The sequence below is a fragment of the Equus przewalskii genome, chromosome 13, assembly GCF_037783145.1.
Source record: "Equus przewalskii isolate Varuska chromosome 13, EquPr2, whole genome shotgun sequence".
Lineage (NCBI taxonomy): Eukaryota > Metazoa > Chordata > Mammalia > Perissodactyla > Equidae > Equus > Equus przewalskii.
In genome coordinates, this window is record NC_091843.1 from 2250903 (window position 1) to 2271092 (window position 20190).

General features: G+C 57.2%; 1 protein-coding gene across 2 annotated transcripts in view; it reads left to right on the forward strand.

Annotated features, from left to right (window-relative positions):
• The window catches only part of ADAMTS2 (ADAM metallopeptidase with thrombospondin type 1 motif 2), a 217700-nt gene that overhangs the window by 120211 nt on the left and 77299 nt on the right, over positions 1–20190 (forward strand). For both annotated transcript variants that reach the window (XM_070568963.1, XM_070568964.1), the window contains one exon: positions 2038–2240. In XM_070568963.1, coding sequence (XP_070425064.1) covers positions 2038–2240 — 203 coding nt within the window. The remainder of the gene's footprint in view (positions 1–2037; positions 2241–20190) is intronic.

The following is a 20190-nucleotide window of genomic DNA, read 5'->3' on the forward strand; positions in this document are numbered from 1 at the left end:
GCGTAAAAATAGAGTAGCAATTCCTCAACCCCTGTGTCAGGTTGAAGTAGCCGGCATCTCCTCTGGGAGCAGCAAGGATGGCCCTGAATCATCTCCAGGCAGCCCAGCTGAGCCATCAGCTCTGCACGGGCACTGTCTGCCTGCCTGTGTGCCTGGCCCCCAAGTGGCCCTGGGCGACACCTGCCATGTGCATGTGTGCCTGTGTGCGTGAGCGTGAGCGTGTGTCCGGGGTGGAGGGGAACGGGAGACTGCTGGGGCAGGGGCACAAGGGCGCCAGGAGGTACAGGAATGCAAGCAGCCACTCAGCCCTGGCCCCACTTACTCCTTTCTTTCAAAGCCGGCGCATCCCACCCCCCCACCCCCCCACCGTCCTGCCCTTCTCCTTCCCCTCCCTCCCTCCAGTTTTCCTTTCTGGTCTCAGGTCACAGGTTTGTGCCTCAAACCTAATAGACATCAGGTTTAAAGGAGAGAGCTCCCAGCTGAGTCCATCAGTCTTCCTGTCTGTAAAACGGGGACAGTAATGCACACCAAAGAGGCCCCTTGTCAGCACTGGATGAGGAAACACATGTGCAGGGCTGAGTGGCAGAGCAGGACCTGGACCGCGGCAGGCTGCCCCGCCTGTCCTGAGCTACCATGCTGCTTTCCGAAGCCCTCTTCTGCCTCCAGGGTCTGTCATATGCCACTGTGACGTGGCACCAGTTCCTGTCCCTGTCCAGAGGAGGCAACAGACAAGAGGTTTTGGGAACAAGTGAAAAGAATTACTCTGGAAGACTCTGTAGAGAGGTGGTCCTGCAGGCTTCCATCGGCTGCAGGGGCCACAGGGCCTGGACGCCACCCCTTGGGTCTGTGATGTCATGATGACCTGAGGTCCAAGGTCATTCCCAGGCCAGGAGTCTCAGACACCCTCCGAACCCCCAGGGAATGTCAAGGAGAAGCAGGACCCTGGGGTCAAGGATATGGCATGGACACAGAGACCAGTGCAGGGATGCGGGGGCTTCCAGAAGGCCTGAGTGCTGGGGCTGAGGGAGCAAAGTGGTCTGGGGGTACCAGTGGTGCTGAGGTCAGCCTGTTCAGCTCAGTTGTGACTCTGAGATGTGGGGGCAGGGGCTTTGGTCCAGGGTGGGCTCTAGGCCCAGTGGGAAAGTAGAAGGGAACTGAGGCAGAAGCTGCAGCTGCACGGATGGCAAGACGACATCCCGATGGAGCTCCAGGCCCCGGACCTCTCAGGTGAGGCCTCACAGGCCCCATGCCCCAGATGGGCTGCCTGCCCTGGGCCAGGTGTCCAGCTTGTGGGGGTCGGAGTGAGCCCCTGCCCAGGCAGACTGTGGGGGAGCTGTCATGAGAGGGGATCATACTGGCCCCTGCAGGATTCAGTCAGGCAACCTCCCATCTCCTGGCACACAGGACCAGGGGCTGGCACAGTCCACCTGGGCGGGGCCATAGGAGGTCCCTGCCCAGGAGAGGGGCGGGCAGACCCGGCCTGGAGATGAGGGACCTTGCTTCAGTGGAGGACTGAGCAGAAAGTTCTAGGAGAGCTGCCCAAGGAGACACTATGGGACACACACCATCTGGGCTGGGCCTCAGTTTCCCTAGTTATAACTGGAGGTGGCAACATCTGGGAGACCAGCCCTTTGGCACCTGGGCAGCCCCCTCGGGCACCTGCGAGTGTGTGAATGGGTGAAAAGAGCTGGCTCTGCCCATGCCCGCTCCTTGCTGGGCGGCCCAGCTTCCTGGCCTCTCGATCATCACTGGGTGTCAGACCTGGCCTCTGCAACGGCTGAGGTGTTGGTTTCATGCTGCCAGGTCTGAGGTGACTTGGCAGGGTCAAGTGGACTCACTGCCTCCCCGGAACCTCAGTTTGTTCTGTAAAATGAGGACAAGAATGCCTTCAGTTCGGGTGCTGTGACTTTTCAAAGAGATGATGGCCAAGCTGGTGCCTGGCAGGTGCCCACTGGTGTCCAAGTGGGGTTTTGACCTGCTGCAGTATCCCTGTTGAGCCCGGGCTGCTGCTGCAGATGGTGTCCTCTGTCCTTCCAGGGGCCTCCTCGGACAGCCTGGACAGCCTCAGCCGTGCCCTGGGCGTCCTGGAGGATCGGGTCAATAGCTCCAGGCGCAGGGCACGCAGGCACGCTGCCGATGACGACTACAACATCGAGGTCCTGCTGGGCGTGGACGACTCTGTGGTCCAGTTCCACGGGAAGGAGCACGTGCAGAAGTACCTGCTCACGCTCATGAACATCGTAAGTGGGGGGCGGGGCCTGGCGGTGGGAGCGGGGCAGCGGGGTGTGGGGGCAGGGCCTGGCGGCAGGGTCCCCCGCAGTGGGGTGTGGGGTGGAGCCTGGTGACAGGGGTGGGGCAGTGGGGGTGGGGTGGAGCCTGGTGGCAGGGGTGGGGCAGTGGGGGTGTGGGGAGCCTGGCAGCAGGGGCCAGGTAGCCAGCGTGTCGGGGCGGGGCCTGGCGGCAGGGGCGGGGCAGCGGGGTGCGGGTGGCTGGAAGCCGGGGCAGCAGGGGTCACTTTCTGCCGTTTCTTGGAGGAACTGGGGGTGAGCGACGTGGTCACAGGGAGGTTTTCTGGGTCCACAGGTGAGAAAAGGTGACTGCCCCATCAACCTCGCTGAACCTCTTTTCTCCTCTGCAAATGGGGGTGATTCTGACTCGGCAAGGCTGTTTACACACTAAGGCAGTTTTTCACAAACTCAAGTCATTCGTAGACCAGTTTTCTTGATTTTTACCGTATCCTCGTTGTACCCAGACTATGCATTTCCTTATAAATCGACTAGCTGTTTTTTGAAACAAAATTATTTTCAGAGGAAACTTCTTTACCTAAAGTTCTTTACCGAAAGGTAACCTAAAAAGTAAAATGTGAAGCGATCGTTATTCCGTCCCAGCTGGATCGTCCTGCCTTCTGCAGGCTCTGGACACAGCCCGTGCTGCTTACAAGGGAGTTTAGTGTGTGCTGGTGGGGACAGACAGACAGACTCCCATCTGAGGCTTCCTGAGGTAGTCAGAGAAATTGAAGATTGAAGAGGGAATCCGTTTCTCCCTGTGAGGCTGGGCTGTTTCACGGGGTGTCTATCGCCGGTTTATTTTAAAGCATACAGCGCAGGAACAGTCAAATGGAAGAGATGCACAGGATGGCAAGGTACAGAGGAGGTGCGCAGACTCCCCCGGCCTCCCTGGGCTCGCTGCCTTCCCAGCACCTTGCTGAGGTCCGCCGCCTTGGCAGCTCTCCAAACCCCGATGTGTGGGGTTTTGTGGAGGTTCTGCCACAGTCATGTGTCGCTTAGTGACCGGGACATGTTGTGAGAAAGGCATCCTCAGGCGATTTCGTCACTGTGTGAACGTCATAGAGTGTACTCACACAAACCTAGATGGTACCACCTGCTACGCCTAGGCTCTATGATGCTAATCTTATGGGACCACCGTCCTGTATGAGGGTTGTCGTAAGCAGCACATGACTATCCTTGGCCATGATTGATGGAATCATTGGCCATGGATGACTGGCCTCAATCTCCAGCCGCTCTCCCCACCCTCCAAGTCGGGGGGTGGGACCGAAAGCTCCAACCCTCTAATAACAGAGTTGGTTACTCTGGAGGCCCCGCCCTGAACTATATAGGGGCCCACCAAGAGTCACCCTATTAGCATGAACTCAGGCAGGTTGAAAGGGGCTCATTATGAATAACCGAAGACCTTCCTCTTACCCCATCACTCAGAAAATTATGAGGATTTTAGGAGTCTCTCAGGAACTGGGGCTATGGACCAGATATATATCTCTGACCATGTCATACCTGGGTTAACTCCTGGCCCCGCGATTACCAGGTGTGTCACTGGGAATGCTGCTCTAGTCTTCTGAGCCTTGGTTTTCTCATCTCTAAAATGGGCAATAATTTCCCTCTCAGGGGTTGTCTTGAGAATTAAATGAGATAATGGAGGTGAATGTGCCTCTCAGTCTCTAAATAAAATGTGGTTACTATGGTGATGGTGATGATATTTAATTTAGTGACAGCACATCTAGAATTATTTTTGAGAAGTATGCCAGGGACTCTGATTGAAGCTGGAGCATCCCTGGTGAGCTCTTCTGGAGGGTGGTGGAGCTAATCCGCCTTTTCCCTGCTGTAGAAGGTCCCTCTGTCACACACACCTCATGCTGCGTGAGCTGGTAGAGAGAGGTCTAGAACTTTCTCTTGGTTTTACCAGTCAACTTCAATTTATTCATTTACACCCTCATGGTCAGTTTTGGATAATGGGGTGGTTGAGTTTCTTGAAAATCGTGAGAAATATAAAAATTCTTAAATCGAAGCAAACTTTATCATCACAACGAAAGGATTTCAGGAGATAAATCACAGGAGCTGAGAAAGAATAGTTGGGCGGTATCTCTTTTCCCTGCCGCATCCAGCAAGTGTTCATTGGATGCGTGGTTGTCCAGGCACAGCGGCTGGTCCTGCAGAGGCAGAGCGTGTGGCAGACGGTCCTGGGGCTCGGGGGCCGCGGGTCAGGGAGCATCTGCACCTCTGCTCCGAGCCCCGCTTCCCACCGCGAGGAGCGCGCCGCGTGGTCGAGGAGATGAGGACAGAGCCTGGAGCGTCCGGCGCCTGACAGGGAGTGCCCTCTAGGCTCTGTGTCCTCAGGCAGGGCAGTGCATGTCCGGGAGAGAGTCCCCGGGGCTGATCTAAGGCATGTGGCGCCCCGTGGTGGTCTCGTGGAGGAGGGGGACTGAGGAAGCACGGATATTTGATAGAGGGTCATCTTCTAGAGCAGTGCCGTCCAGTAGAACTTTCTGCAGTGCTGGAAATGCTCATTGTGCCCTGTCCAATGAGGCAGCCACTAGCCGCCCTGGCCCCTGAGCACTTGAAATGTGGCTGATGTGATTGAAGAATGGAATTTTTAATGTATTTTTTTCAATAGAATTTTTTAATTTTAATTAAAAAAATTTTAATTGTAGTCAAATACGTATCACATAAAATTTACCATCTTAACCATTTTAAGTGTACCGTTTGGTGACATCAAGCACATACACACGCTTGTGCAACCATCACCACCGTCCATCTCCAGAACTCTTTTCATCTTGGAAAACTGAAACTCTGGACCCATTAAACACAAACTCCCCAGACCACCCTCCCCCAGCCCCTGGCACCCACCATTCTCCTTTCTGTCTCTATGAACTTGACTACTCTAGGGACCTCATGTAAGAGGAATCATACCGTATTTGTCCTTTTGTGACTGGCTTGTTTCACTTAATATAATGTCCTCAAGATTCATCTATGTTGTGACATGAGTCAGAATTTCCTTCTGTTTAGGCCTGAATAATATTCCATTGTGTGGGTAGACCACGTTTTGCCTGTCCTGTCATCTGTCCACGGCTGCTGGAGTTGCTTCCATCTTTTGGTTCCTGGTGAATACCGCTGCTCTGAACATGGATGGGCAAATCCTTCATGGCCCTGCTGTCAGTTCTGTTGGGAATGTGCCCAGAGGTGGAGGTGCAAGATCATATGGTGATTCTATTTTTAGTTTTCTGAGGAACCTCTCTACTGTTTTCCACAGCAGCCGCACCATTTTACATTCCCTTAAATGGTGCACAACCCTTCCAGTTTCTCCACATCCTCACCAGCACTTGTGATTTTTGATAGTAGCCATCCTAATGGGTAACTTAACTTATTTGTAATTAATTTACATTTGGATTTAAATCGCCAGTGTGGCTCGTGGCTGCCGTGTTTGACAGTGTGGTCCTGGAAGGTGTGTACACGGTGAGACCTCCTGCGTGCCCTTCCTCTGAATGTGCCCAGGCGCACAGTGCTGACCAGCGATGTGGGCGGCCCTGGGTGTGGGGGCCACGAGACCCTGGATGTGCTGGCTCACCTGGAGCTGCGGCTGGAGCCCTGAGTGGCCCTGGAAGGCCTGGCCAGGGCGCGCCTCCCTCTCCTTGTCAGTGCACAGCTGCTTTTGGGGTTTGTCAGCACTGGAGCCAAAGGAGCAATGTGGAGGACAGATGTGGCGGCAGCCGGCCCGGCACGCGCTCCAAGTGAGGCATTTGGTCAGCTGTGAGGATGGCCAGGGCCAGGGCAGAAGTGCTCCCAGTGGCTGAGGCTCGGGGGCCAGCCCTGGATGGATGCAGCCTGTCCCTTGAGGAAGGCTGTTGATGCCCTGGGAGGAGGATGTGGTGGGGGTTCCCATGGCAGGGACCTGGGGAATGTGGGGTCCCAGGAGGAGGAGAGGCCAGGGTGGGCAGGATGCAGGCGTGACTCGGCCTGGCAGCTGCCTTGGTTTACCCCATCGTTGGGGTGGTTCCTCCTGCAGGAGTCCCTTTGGCGTCTCTCTGTAGCAGAGCCTGGGCTGGGATGTGGGTCCTGGTGTGACAGAGACATTTCAGGTTCATCAGATATCCACATGCTCCCCTCCTCTCCTCCATTTTTCCAGCCTCCCCTGCACCTAATTTGGAGTTGTGTGGCTGGGAAGTGACACGTGTCACCTCTTGGCCGAGGCAGTGGAGAGCCGGTGTGTCCCTTCCCTCTCTCTCTTTCCCTGCCACAGTGACCCTGGAAGCCACGTCTCCCGGTAGGTGCAGCTACAAATGGGGCAGGGCCCGCCAGCCTGCACTGGGCTGTGATGTGTGCAGCTGCTGACGCGGTGGATTCCTTGTCGCTGCAGCGTAGCATGTCCTGTTCTGACTGATACCCCCGGCTCCTGCCCGTGCAGCCAACGAATGTTTATTGGGCATCTACTATCTGTCGGGCAAGGGGTAACGCTGTGAGTAAGGCAAGACACCGTCCCTGTGGCCACGGCCTTGCATTCTGGTGGGGAGATGCAGACAGTATTCAAGGGAAAAACAAATGAGATGATTTCAGATAGTGATAAATGCAACAGAGGAAGTAAAATTGCTGCTGAGTGGAGGAGGGAGAAGGATTGGGGAAGGTGGGCCACTTTATACAAGGGTCAGGGAGGCTGTGCACAGGAAGTAACATTGGAGCTGAGCCTCGAATGATAACGGATGACTGTGGGAAGAGATGGGGTAGAGTATTCTAAGGGGACAAGTGGTGCAAAGGCCCTGAGGCAGGAAGGAGGTCGGCACATGTGAAGAAGTGCAAAAGGGCTAGTGTGGGATCCTGGGGCACAGGCTGGAGGGGAAGTGGGAGGCGAGCAAGGCCAGGTGGCAGATGTGGAGAGGGACTTGGATGTGACCCTAATGGCAGCAGGAAATCCCTGGAGGTACAGCTTCCTTCCTACACTAATGGGCAAGACATTTTATTCTCTTTTTTCATGGGAAAATGGGATTTCATCAGTCGATCTCTGTCTCCACCTCAGACTCTCGGTGGGTGAGAAGGGTTGCAAATGTTCTCTGAGCCCTGGGCACAGAAAGGCTCTCACAGTGTTCAGATGCACCCCGCGCCCCCCCACCCCGCCAACCCATTCCAGCAGTTTCCTTCTTTTTCTCCTTAAATCTAGAAAAGTAGCATTGTTTGTCTATTAGAAATACTACATTTAATACAGATGATGTATTATTTACAGTGGAAAGATAAAATGTATTCATATAGGTATGTGAGTGTTTTCTCCTACCAGTTATCGCCTGCTACCTCATCTCAACACTGGCACAATGTGGCGCCGCCACGTGACGGTGGCGTACTTTTTATGTAACTGATTGTTGTATGACATGTTCGTATAACAAAATCTGTTTCCCTGTGAGAGCTCAGATGGGCCTCGAGCGTTCATGAACATCCTTGCAGCCGAATCTATCACTCCTCTTTTACCACGTCCTTAAACAGAGTTCCTAAAAGTGCCTTCCGGGGTCGACAGGTGTGTGCGTTGGAAGTTTCCACGCCAGAATGTTCTCTACTGTGGTTTCACCTCTCCGTGCTCTGCTGGGCAAGTGCCTGTTTACCCGCCTCCTTGCACCCCTGCTGCCTTCCTACCTGTGGCAGTTTCATAGCTGCAACTGGGATAGATGGTTTTTGTAAGTCGTATTTATTTGATGGTAATGAGGTTGCTTTTAAATATACATATGTTTTTTAAAATAGTGATCATCTTATATTTTTATGATTGGCCTATTCCTGTCCTTTATTCTACTGGGATTTTAGTTTCTTTCTTGTTAATTTGAAGAAACTTTATATTAAAATAGCTTAACTTTTTGTCTGACGGATGTTGGGAAATATTTTCCCAGTTTTGCTGCTCGCCTTCTGCTCGCTTTGCTTGGGGTCTTCTCGACGGCTCACATTTTGCACGTCGTCGCATCCTGAGCCCTCTTCCTCCCCGGTGTTCCCCTGGGTGTGCCGGCACCTGTGCCCCGCAGCAACGCATCTTCGGGAACTCTCCTCTGGTGGCCCCCGGCAGTGGGTCTCTGGCCCATTGTCACTGGCATCATTTCCCAAACCCTGGCATCCGCTGACCAGCTGACCATTCTCGCCACACCGCCTTCGCTGCAGCAGCCCTGCACCTGGAATGCCTCCTGGGACAAAACTGCCGAGGCCCGTGCAGCTGACAGGTGCGCTCTGTTCACAGAGCAGGGAAAAGTACCGTAAAAGGGACGGGCAAAGCCACTGCCTCTCTTCCTCAGTCTCTCTCTCAACGTGTCAGGATTTAAGAATTTTCTATTTATTGTCACTTTGAGTGAAGAAAAATTAGAATTTTTAATTCCTAGCATGAGTTTTACATTTATCTTTGTACATACAGAGCCCGTTTCACATGCACGTGTCAGCGTGTGTCCCTGTGTGGGCAGCGCCGACATGAAGCAGGTCTGTGTCGTGGCTCATGCTTGGAGGGCGCCTCAGGCCGGCCGGAGGTTCCCACAACGCACGAGCTGGCCTCAGGAAGGCTGGAGGAGGGAGAGGGGCCCCAGAGTGGAGCTGGTGGAGGTGCTCCGCAGGCACAGATCTTCACGGGCCCTGGGTCCCGGCCAGCAATGCAGGGCCAGCCCGCTGGGCCTGACAGTGCCGGATCTGCCCAACAGCAGCTGCTGGAAGGACATCTGGTGCTGTGCCAGGCTGGGGCGTCAGGGACACTGAGCCTGGCATCTCCCCTTCTCGCCGGCCCAGGCTCTTTACCCCCGGCGCCTGGATGGGGCTGCATGAGGGGCTTACCTCCGACGGACACAGGCTCAGGCCTCTGGGGCTGCCTGCCTCGGGCGGGGCCACTGCTGCCGTGCCCCAGCCTGAGATGCCACGGGGTGTGTGCCCACCCTCACCCTCCCTGTGTCTGCCCCCAGGTCCTGCTGGTGCCAGAGGATGGCAGTGTCACAGGGTGGGGAGAGGGTGGCAGAGAACCTGTCCTGGGGGGCGGGACTCACGTGAGCTGGGGCTCCAAGCCCCCACATGTGCTCCTCTGTCCTGTGAGACCTCACTTAACGAAACTCAAATTCAAAGGTGAAACGATGAAGACTTTTAAGACGACAACTGCTGGGCCTTAAGCCCCAGGTGCAGGTCCCTTCTGACCATGGGTCCTGGTCGCTCGGCCACGAACCCAGTTCTGGAGCCCTGTGCTGAGACCCCACAGCCCGACATGAGCATCCCCTGTTCCCTGATGTGGCCTGTGCCTCCCACCTACGGGCCCGGTCTCCATGGCCCGACTGCTCCTCTGTTCACCCAGAGGCTCAGCCCGGAGTTACCCTGCTCAGCTTTCTGCCCAGAGGAAGAAAGCTGTGCCTAAGACGGTGCTGAGGTCTGTGGAGCACCGGGGCCAGGCTGTGGGCTGTGGCCTTGTCCTTTGGGGCCCTTGCACTAATTTTTTTTTTTTTTTTGAGGAAGATTAGCCCTGAGCTAATATCTGCTGCCAATCCTCCTCTTTTTGCTAAAGAAGACTGGCCCTGAGCTAACATCCGTGCCCATCTTCCTCTACTTTATATGTGGGATGGATGCCTGCCACACCATGGCTCGCCAAACAGTGCCATGTCCGCACCCGGGATCTGAACTGGCGAACCCCGGGCCACCGAAGCAGAACGTGCACACTTAATCACTGTGCCACGGGGCTGTCCCCCCTTGCACTAATTTTTAGCACTCATATGGTATGAGACAGGAGGAGACCCTTAGCTCAGGGGCTCTTAGCCTGCGCAGAGAGGCTGGGACCGCTGGGACTGCGTGAGGGAGCAGGGGTCTCCTTCCCAGTGCTGGGGGGCTGTGAAGGGAGCTGTGAGCCGTGGCAGAGTGTGGCCCGCCCAGCTGGCTCCTCCACACCCCGGTCCCTGCACCGCCGCTGGTCCCTGTGGGGCCCCTGCTCAGATGTGGCTCTCCATGGCTAGTCCCTCTGCTGTCAGCCCCTCCTGCTCCTCCCAACCTCGGGCTCTGTCTCGCCCTGTGGCATCCCCCGGGCCCAGCCCTGAGGGCAAGACATCCCCTCTGCCGGGCTCCCCTCTGTGCTGGGAACTGCCCTCCTGTTTGACCCTTCCTCCTTGGAAACGTGCTCCCTGCTGTGTGTGGCGCTCCTGGGCTGGGCTGCAGGCAGCAGCCCTGACCACGTCTGCTGTTGGCCCCGGCGCTGGGCTCTCATGGACTTGTTCTGCCAGCCCCTGAGCCTGCCTCTGCTCACAAACGCGCTGCTGTGGCAGTGTGTGCCTGGCACCCAAGGGGCTGTGCTAGGACACTGCCCAGATGTTCGTGGCACCTTGAGAGCCACCAGGTACAGATGGTGGTCCTTCTCCAGACTCAGCTGAATGGGAGGCCAAGGATGAATGCTTAGGGAAGACTTGTGCCTTTATTAAAGGAATTACATATGCATTTTTAAAAGTAAAATCTATTGGGGCCAGCCCCATGGCCTAGTAGTTAAGTTCAGCACGCTCCACTTCAGCAGCCTGGGTTCAGTTCCTGGGCGCGAACCTACAATGCTCTGTTAGCAGCTACGCTGAGCTGGCGGCCCACATACTAGAAAACAGGGGAAGATTGTTACGGATGTTAGTTCAAGGGGAATCTTCCTCAGGAAAAAAAAAAAAAGTAAAATCTGTTTGTTCCAAGACTTCAAGAAATACAAAACTTGGGCCCAAGACCGGTGCTTCCTACGTGGCTTATACTGTTTCACTGGAGCCCTGATTGCGGTCCCGCCCTCTCTGAGAAACCAAAGGCCTTGGTGTGAGGCTTGGGATCTCGGTGTCCACAGAGACCTAGAAGCAACTACACCAGCTACTAGGCCCATCGCACTGCTTGCAGATGTAAGGCAGACCATTGACGGGTGCACGATGCCTGCCCCCGAAGGCAGCCCAGGGTGACCCCATGGCTCCTGGGACTCACACTCTCAGGAGGCCTGGCAGAGGCCGCAGAGCGCACAGGACAGAGGTGATGTGTTCCCCTGAAAGTGCCACTGTTTTTGCACAAATCCAGCCCATCATCTGCTTTTGTAAATAAAGTTTTACTGGGACTGAGCCATGCCCATTCGTTTATGAATTGTCTGTGGCTGCCTTTGTGCCACACTGGTGGAATTGAGTAATTGGGACAGAGAGCGTATGGCCCATGAAGCTGAAAATTGTCACTATCTGGCACTAAAGAAATATTAGCTATCAGGCTCTAAAAACATCTCCTACTTGCTCAGTGCCGACCTTGACCAGTGGCCCCAGCACTCTGAAGTTTGCATTTGTGTCTCACTGTGTCACCGCATTGGGTATATGTGTTAGGGAGGCACTTGGTGTAGAGTGAAGACTGGCTTTGGAGTCAGAAGCAGCTATGTCCTAATCCTGGCTTTTACCTGCCTGGCAAAGTTCCTTCCCTGCCCTGAATTTGGCACAAGTTAACACACCCTGAGTGTCCCTGGTAAGAGGTGGCCCCAGGAGACAAGCTCCCCTTCACCCCCTTGAGGGCTCTGAGCCCCTGCACTGGAGCAGCCCTTTCCTGAAGGCCATAGTGGGGACCTTGTCTCAGGTTGAGCTGAGCTTCACCCTCTCTCTGTTCAGACCCCAGCCTACCCTCACCCTCATCCCAGCCTTGCCAGCTCAGTGGGCCTGTGAGGTCACTTTGGGGATTCTTCTTAAAGCAGTTCAATGATCTGATCCTAAGAACCATTTTAAAATAGCAGCGCAGGAGGAGCAGATTTTTCGGCAGGCAGAGCTGTCTCTCCCAGCTGTGTTAACGGCTCATGTTCTGGAAGAATTCCTGAGCCCCCAAGGCACCTCTTCTGAGGGCAGACGCATTCCTTAGGCCCATGGAGAACATGGGATCCACAGGGGCTTCTGCGCTCTCAGAGTCAAGGATGTAACCTTTGACCCCTCCTAAATGGGGACAATCCTCTGTACAGTATGTTCTTAAACAAGTTTTCTTGAATGAATGATTTCTCTCTGTGCCAGGATTCAGATATTTTTCCTCTTTTCTTTTCTAATTTAATCCAGAAATTGGCCTGGGTCTGCCAAAGCCTTGCCAGGGTTTGCAAACAATCCAAGGCACGGGCTCGTTTCTCACCAACTTCCAAGAATGTTGGGGCCGCATGGTGATGGCAGGAAGGCAGCGGCAGGACAGGAATGCTCTGTGCTGTCTCGGGGGAGAATCTCGGGAACTGGCCTCAGAGCTGCAGCCCAGCCGGGGGGCGTGGCCCAAGGCCTGTTCACATGTCTTTGGCCTCAGTTCCTGGGGGAGAGGAAAACATCTCTGAAACTGGACACTCAAGCTTGGTTCCCTTCAGTTGAGGGGAAGCAAACGGGGCTCCTGGGCACGGGGTTTACGTTTGGGTCTGGGCCTGGCCACGGTGGACGCGGGAGCGTGGGGCACCCACAGCTCCCCAGGCCCTGGGGTCTGCTGGTGGCGGGGGCTGCAGCAGACTGCTCCTGCTCCTCACGCTTGTCCACTGGCCTGAGGGCACGGCCTGACAAGCCACCATGATGCGCTGTCAGGGCCGCGGGGGTGTGAGGCTGCTGCCACACTTAGGAGAGGGTGGCACTCTCAGATGCTGACGGGAGCCGGCTGGGGGTACAGGTGGGCGTGGATGGCTGTGGGCAATGGGGAGCCCAGGGGACCAGGGTGACAGGAGAGGCCACACCCCTGGAGATCCCCTCCTCGCTCCCACTCCCTTGTGGTCATGTAGGAATAAGCAGGCCCACTGTTGCCAGCTCTTTTTTTCCCTAAGAGGCTGGAAATCCAACTTTTATGGGAAATCTAATTATTTTTCAATGTCAGCAGCAAATTGAAATTAAGACCTCACATTGCACAAGTCAATCAGAGCGTGACTGCAGGACGAGTGTGGCCACAGCAAGGGGACTGCTCCTTCTGGCCCAGCAGCAAGGATGTGCCTGCCTGCCTGCCTGCCCTGCTGCGTCCTGTGACAGGGCAGCTGGTGCCGCCTCCCAGGGCTGGGGCGAGCCTGCCTCGGGTGAGACACCAGAAGAGTGCTTGGCAGAGCGCAGGTCATGGCATGCAGTGAATGTGAGCTGTCCCTGTCACGCAGTTGTTCACAGAGTGCTCTCTGGCCCCCTGCTCTGAGTCAGGCCCCTTTCTGAGCACTGGGATATAGAAGTGAACAGTTATGTCCCTGTGTTCAGAAAGTTCGGCTGCTGGGGAGCAGGGCACGGAACGAGTAATTAGACCCTGGTTAACACACTCATCGCACAAGTACAGAGCACTGCGGGGTCATGGGGAAGAGCGCCTCAGACAAGACCCCTTGAGCTGCTGCTTCCACAGAGGCAGAGGTTAACCAGGAGAGCCTGGCTTGTGCTGGTGCTGCTGTGGGTGGTGGAACAGCATGTGCAAAGGCCCAGTGGCATCACCTCATCACAGTGCATGGTTGGGCCTCACTGGAGTGTAGGATGCTGGGGGAGAGGCAGGAGATGAGGTTGGCAAAGCTTTTGTGCCAGGCTGAGGGTCTTGGGACCCACTGCCACACGATTACGGGAGAGTGACGAGGTTGGTTTGGGCTCTAAAAAGAGAAACCTCTCTCTTCAGAGTTTGGGGCTTATGCCTTCTCTTAATAGAAGTGCCTCTCCCTGCAGCCTGAGAGGGCTGAGTTTTCCCACATGCCGGCCCTGTGTCAGGAGGCACTGACGTGACGTCTCTGTGTTGTCCCAATGGCCCCGTGAGGTTCCCTTTCCTGGATGAGGTCGGCAAGGCTCAGAGAGGTTGGATGGGTGGCTAGGGTGGCAGATGGGATTCCTGTACTTGCAGGAGGTGGGCCCCCCCCCCCCCCCCCGGTTACCTGGCTGAGGTGTGCATCCTCTTCCCACTGTTCTGGCCTGAAGAGCAGGTGCTCAGTCCCCTGAGGAAGTCCCGAGGCCTAGCCTCCCTTTGGCCCTCTCTCAGCACTTCCCATCACTTGCCCACGCCTCCGACTGCCTGTTCCATCCGCTTCTGTGGCTCTCCTGGCTCTTCCCCTGGCCTCTCCGTCTCTCGTGTCTTTGTGTTCTAAAATTTGCTACCCACCCACCCGCTCCTTCATTCAGTGCGTGCTCAGCTCTGTAGCACGCCCATTATGTGCCAACCACCATCATAGGTGCTGGAGTGCTGTGGTGGGCAAGCCTGGGGGTCCTGCCTGCATGGAGCTCACATTCCAGTGGGGGTGGGGTGGACAGTAGACCCCCTCCCCAGTGAGGATGGTGCAGGTGGAGAACATCCCCGTGGGGGTCCTTACCTCTGCTGCCTCTTCCTCCCTGAAGTCTGCAGCAGCCCCACCCCCTTCTCCCCGACCGCAACCCCACCTCGCTCTCCCCCACCCTCCTCCCTGCCCCATTCTCTCCCACCCCCTCCCAGCCCCCATCTCCCCTCCCCCCTCCCCGCCCTACTCTCCCCCACCCCCCTCTGCTGACAGCTGACAGGAGGCCTCGGAGCAGCCTTTCCTTGGTCTCCCTGGGAGAGTTGATGGTTGTTAAAGCGGGAGTTGGAGTCCCCATGGACAAGGAGGGTCAGGCATTGTCACTTCTTGGTGACAGCTTGAGATAGCTACAGAGCTTGTCTTGTGCAGATGCCAGCCAGGAGGTGACAGCTGAGCCAGAAAAGCAGAGAGCGGCTCCCTGTCTGGGCCTGTGTGGACGGTCACTCCTGCCCAGGCCCCCCTGGGCTGTCCCCTGTGCCAAGTTGCTGTTGAGCGGCCCTGAGGTCCTGCTGCTGCCAGGCCCCTTGGCGCTGTGTCTCGGAAGGGTCAGAGTGAGAGTCTGCTTGCCGGGCGCTGCGTGTTCAGCGCCTGGCGAAGGCCGGCGCGGGGGGCTTACGTCTTCTCCATGCGGGAGTCAGTGAGTAGAGGAATTCCCACCAAGGGACTACAGTCCCACTGACTCCCGTAAGAAATGGACCCCACCTGTCATGGGAAGGAGTCCCGGTAGCTTCAGGGGCCTTGTCCCTTCCCCCTGACACCCCGGCTGTCCCTCTGTCACGGACGCTGAGGTGGAAGCCGCCAGCTCACGGGACAGGCCACCTTAAGTTCCGCAGATTTGTCAGTTGCCTTCCAAAGCCTTCACAGCAGCTCCCAGTTGCACTTGTGGGGGTGAGGTTCCCCTGCCCTCTGCGCATCAGTTCCCCCATGGAAAACAGGGATGGTGGCGCTCCCCTGCAGGGGGTGGGAGGTGAAAGGTCGTGAGAGGAGGACATAGGTTTAGGAAGATCAGAGCTGACCAACAAGGTACGTCCGTGACATCTGCCAAACCAGCCCACTGTGTCCTCGAGCAGCTTGGTTGTCTTGGGGACACGCTTGCCTGCCTTATCACAGCAAGGGGAACAAGGCCTTCGCAGCCCCAGACACAACTGGCGCCCTTTGCCTGGCTGGGAGGAAGGACACAGTGGAGATGAGCCTGGAGCCAGTTTTGATTGCAGAGTTGGTGTTTCCCCAGTGGAATGGTGGGGGTGCCATTCCGAGCAGAGGGCGCCACACCCACAGCATGTCCCTGGAATGGGAGATGGGGTGTGGGGCAGGCGTGGGGAGCAGGGCAGGGAGGCCTCAGAGGGACAGACTAGGCAGATAGGGGCAGCTGGGACTTGATCTTGAAGCTTTGGGAGCCAAACGGGTTCTAGGCACTGAGGATGCAGCAGCTAAGGATGAAGAAGAGCCTGGGGTTCTCAGAGGTACAGGCCCAGCGGAGCAAGGGAGTGGTGAGCAGTCTGACGAGCAAACGAGGGGGTCGGGATGTGACGGTGCAGCAGAGGGGCAGCCTGGAGGGGAGCGGCACCCGGTTAGCTGAGCGCCTGAGCTCTGCGGGCACGTCCATGGTGCAGGACAGCGCAGGGCAGGCAGGGGCTGCCAGCTGTGGGGCAGGGCAGTCCTCTTGCGCCCCCTGCCCGAGCCTGGCAAGGAGATGGGCCTTTGGGCTCCCTGTGGCCCTGCAGACCCAGGAATGATCTGCGGGGACTTGTGCCTCCAGGAACTCTGCTGCTCTCCCTTGGTTCTGGGCTCTGTCCTCTACCCGCTCCTGCCTCCCCCTGCTCCACGCTGTGGGGCGCCTGTTGCGAGCCTGTGCCCAGGTGGTCAACGCACTGCTCACCTGGGACAGAGGTCTGCACAGGAGCTCGGTGACTCAGACAGAGTCGTGTGGTGCAGGGCCCGCGTGCTGCAGGGCGGGACAAACCGTTTCCTGCTGTGTTCAGGAGGCGGCTTGTTTCGCTCCCAGTTGGGGGGGTTGGGGGGGTGGGAGGGGAGGGGAACGTGTCCCAGAGCCGACCCTGGCTTGAGCTGTAACGATGGAGTAGGGCTGCCCTGATGCTTCTGAACCTCAGGGCACTCTGCATCCCTCCTGAGCCCCTGCCTGAGCTGGGGCCCCAGGCGACAGTCTGCACTGCCGTGGTTTCCTCAGTCTCCTCTGGGTCAACACCTGCTTGGCAGGGTCTCTCCCTTCCTCCTATCACGAGGGTCCCCTGGGGCCCTAACGGCAGTGGGGAGGCTAGCCGGAGTGCTCGCCTTCTTTCCTGTGAGGGGTGTCAGGTCTGGCCCGGGCTCTTTCCCCAGGCTGCTCAGGTGCCCTGCCCGGGCAAGGTCCAGTGCCGTGGTGACCTGTCCACTCTGCAGCCTCTCTCAGTCCACAGCCAGCTACCCCCCACCCCAACCAGTGTAAGATGGGAGCTTCTGGAACCCATACGCTCCCCTCTGGGGCTGGGAGCCAGGCTGCTCCCCAGGCTAGTTCACTCACACAAGCCCTCCCGTTTCTCACCTCCCACTGAGCACCACATGAGGAGTGGGTTCTGCTTCTGCCATTGGTCCAAGTGGGAAGTAGGCCCAAACCCCGGGATCTATCTGTTTGACCCTAAAGGTGTATGGCACAGTGGCAGGGATGGGGGTCCATAATCCTGGGTCTGACTTGCTGCCTCTCCTCAACCACCTGCCCACTCCTCCCCCATTCCCATCCCCGGGGGCTTCCCGAGTGCCATGGCACCCTCTCCTCAAAGTGCCATTTCCCCTCTCTTTCCTTGGGTCAAAATGGTGATAGGGCCACAGAAGAGTATGATTTACGGGAGCAATAAAAATCATTGTTTTCAGATGGCATCATGGTGCCCAGTTGGACACAGGTGACAGAGCTCACATCATAGGGGTAGGGTTGTGCCCGCAGGCTCTGAGGCTGGTGGGGGAGGTGAGCGTGCCACAAGATCTTGTCATGAGGGGCCCCTCCCTGCAGGGCTTCTTCTGGATGCGGTTCCGAGCTGGCCCCAGGGCTCTGGGCTCAGGCAACCCTGGGGGCTGGGGGTGCCAGGGAGGCGGGTGACGTTAGCGGGCTCTCCAGGGCCAGGGCCGCTGCCAGCAGGAATCAAGATCCCTGCCTTCTCTGCTCCTTCCCTGTCAGTGGCCTCCAAACAGTGGCCTCAGGGGGACATCGGGCCCTGGCCTGTGGCTTCAGCCACATCCTCTATGGCCTCAGCGGAGTCTGTGCTTCCTGTTCTGCAGCATCGTCCCCTTCTGATGAGTTGTGGGGTATGAGTGGGAAGGTCAGGCCCTGAGCGATGGTGAGACAGTCTGTCCCGTGCGGCAGGGCCGGCAGGGAGAAGCCCAGGTCACACACACAAGCACCCTGCGAGCAGCAGCGTGGGCTCTGGAAAATGCCTGGGCGTGCAGCTTGGTTGGGGGCCCAGGGAAACGGCTCAGGGCGTGTGGCCATCCGTCATTTGAAGTCGGCTGTACGGACCCTGTGCTCTGCCTGGGATTTTGCTAGATGCTTTAGACACCTTGTGGAGGGCGGTCCTGGTAACCACCTGAGGGATGAGGACTAGGACCACCTCCACGCCACAGATGAGGAAACTGAGGCCCCAGCAAGCAAAGCACCAGGCCCGAGTCACAGGGCAGGGTGGTGGCCCAGCCTGCCGGACCCCGCGCCGCCTGCAGGAGCAGTGGGGGAGTGATTAGCACCAACATGACAATTTTTTAAGGACGCTCTGTTGTTGCATTTGTGTCTCCATGCGTTTGCACAGTAAACATTTGTTGAACCTCCACTGGGTTCCAGATGTTGACCTGCTGGCCTGCAGCGGAGGAGCCCTGTCCTCTCCTGGGGACCTGCAGAGATGTCCCCAGGCCCCGCCAAGTGTGGGCTGGCGCAGCACTGGGGACCAGGACAGTTTCACTCTCGTGGGAGGAGTGGGGCGGGGTGCTGGGGACGTGCTCTGTGTGCTGCTGCAGGAGGGCTCTGCCTCCCATTTTTATTGGCTTGACCTGAGTGGTTCCATTCCTGCCCGTTTGCCTTTCACGACAGTCTGATATTTTGAGCAGTGGCCAGAGTAGCGTGTTTGCTGTTGCCTCACCTCGGAAGCATCTGCAGAAGAAAGAGCGGGGGACCCAGACCTGCAGAGGGAATGGTTGCTCTCACCATGAGGCCTCTTTCACAGCCCCTTACGCATCATGGGACACACACGGATGGGAACCGTCCTCCAGGAAGCCGGCAGAGCTCTGCCCCAGCTTCCAGTGGCACGCCCTCCTCCGCGCCTCCGCGGGGGCCTCAGGGAGACCAGCCTCCTGCCCAGTTATTTCAGGGGTTCCCAGGGAAGCCACAAAGTGGGTTGTGCGCCTGCCTCCCAAGGCCTCGCTACAGACTCCTCCAGGCCTGGCTGGCTCCCCAACCAGGTGCAGCACAGGCTGCCTCTTAATCGCCAAAGCTCGGCTCCGCGAACGAGCTGGTGGCCCTCCTGAAGGCTGGCACAAGGGATAAGAGCCCCACCAGCAGCTCTGCCCCCGGAGAAGCCCCAACTCCTGCACCAGTCTCCCCTTGCCTGGCTGGTCTCCCCACCCTGGCAGAGGAGAAAGTCACCTCTGCCAGTAGCCTCAGGCCACCTGCCAGGGCCCACAGGGCCTGGGGTGGAACTCTCCCACAGAGAAGGCAAACTTTTACATTACCATGCAGAGCTGCGGCCTTCCTTATTGTCTATTCCAAACAGGAACTTGGCTGCATCTTTGCAAAAGCAAAAGGCGCATTGCAATGTACTTCCCCAAACGAGAGAGCCCTGGGCCTCTCTGCACGGAGGAGGGCTGTGCTGCAAACATCTTCCCCCAAGGTTTAAAGATTCCAGGATCAATTTCTCAGTCAGGGCTCAAGGACATTGTCCCGGCTTCCCTTCCCCTGGAGGTATAGACAGAGCAGAGCAGCTTCCCCCAGTGCATAGGCCGGGGAGGGGGGAGGCGGCCGGGGGCCGGGGCGGGACACCACGACGATGACGACAGTGACGACTTGTGCTCCTGGCTGGGGCCTCCGTCATTACGGGGCATCCTGGACCCGCTGCTGTCACACGTTCTGCCCATTTCCTCTTGTTCCCCATGCTCCAAAGTTATTCACTCATTTGTTCATTCAAAACTCTTTACTGAGATCTACTGTGTGCTTGACACTGCTGGGCACACAGCGGTGACAAGGAGGAGAGGTGCCTCCATATCAAGTGCATAGTCCAGTCTGGGAGCAACTACGTCAGGGGGTGCCTTAGGGGCTTGCTTTGAGCAGGGGACAGTTGTGCTGGGGGAAGAGCATGAGAAGCCAGAGGGCACAGCAAGTGCCAAGGCCCTGAGGTAGGGATGGGCTGCCTGTGCAAGGAGCTCCAAGGCCTGCAGCTGGACCACAGTGAGCAAGGCCTGGGGCGACCTGAGATGAGGCCACAGAGCTTCAATTTTATTCCACTTGCAGTGGGAAGGCCCTGGGGTGGGAGTGGAAGGTCAAGCAGGGGAGTAACTCCCCCCCCTCCTTTGAAACACAGTTATTACTATGACTGTTTTTTCAAATGCTCTTCAGATATTTCAAGAATTCGGGGGCTGGAAGAGGGAAGAGGGAATTCCAGGCATGAGCCCTTGCACAAGCAGCTGGAGAGGGAGCCAGACTTTGGGGAGGGTGGAGCTGTCAGGAGCGAGGGTTCCTGG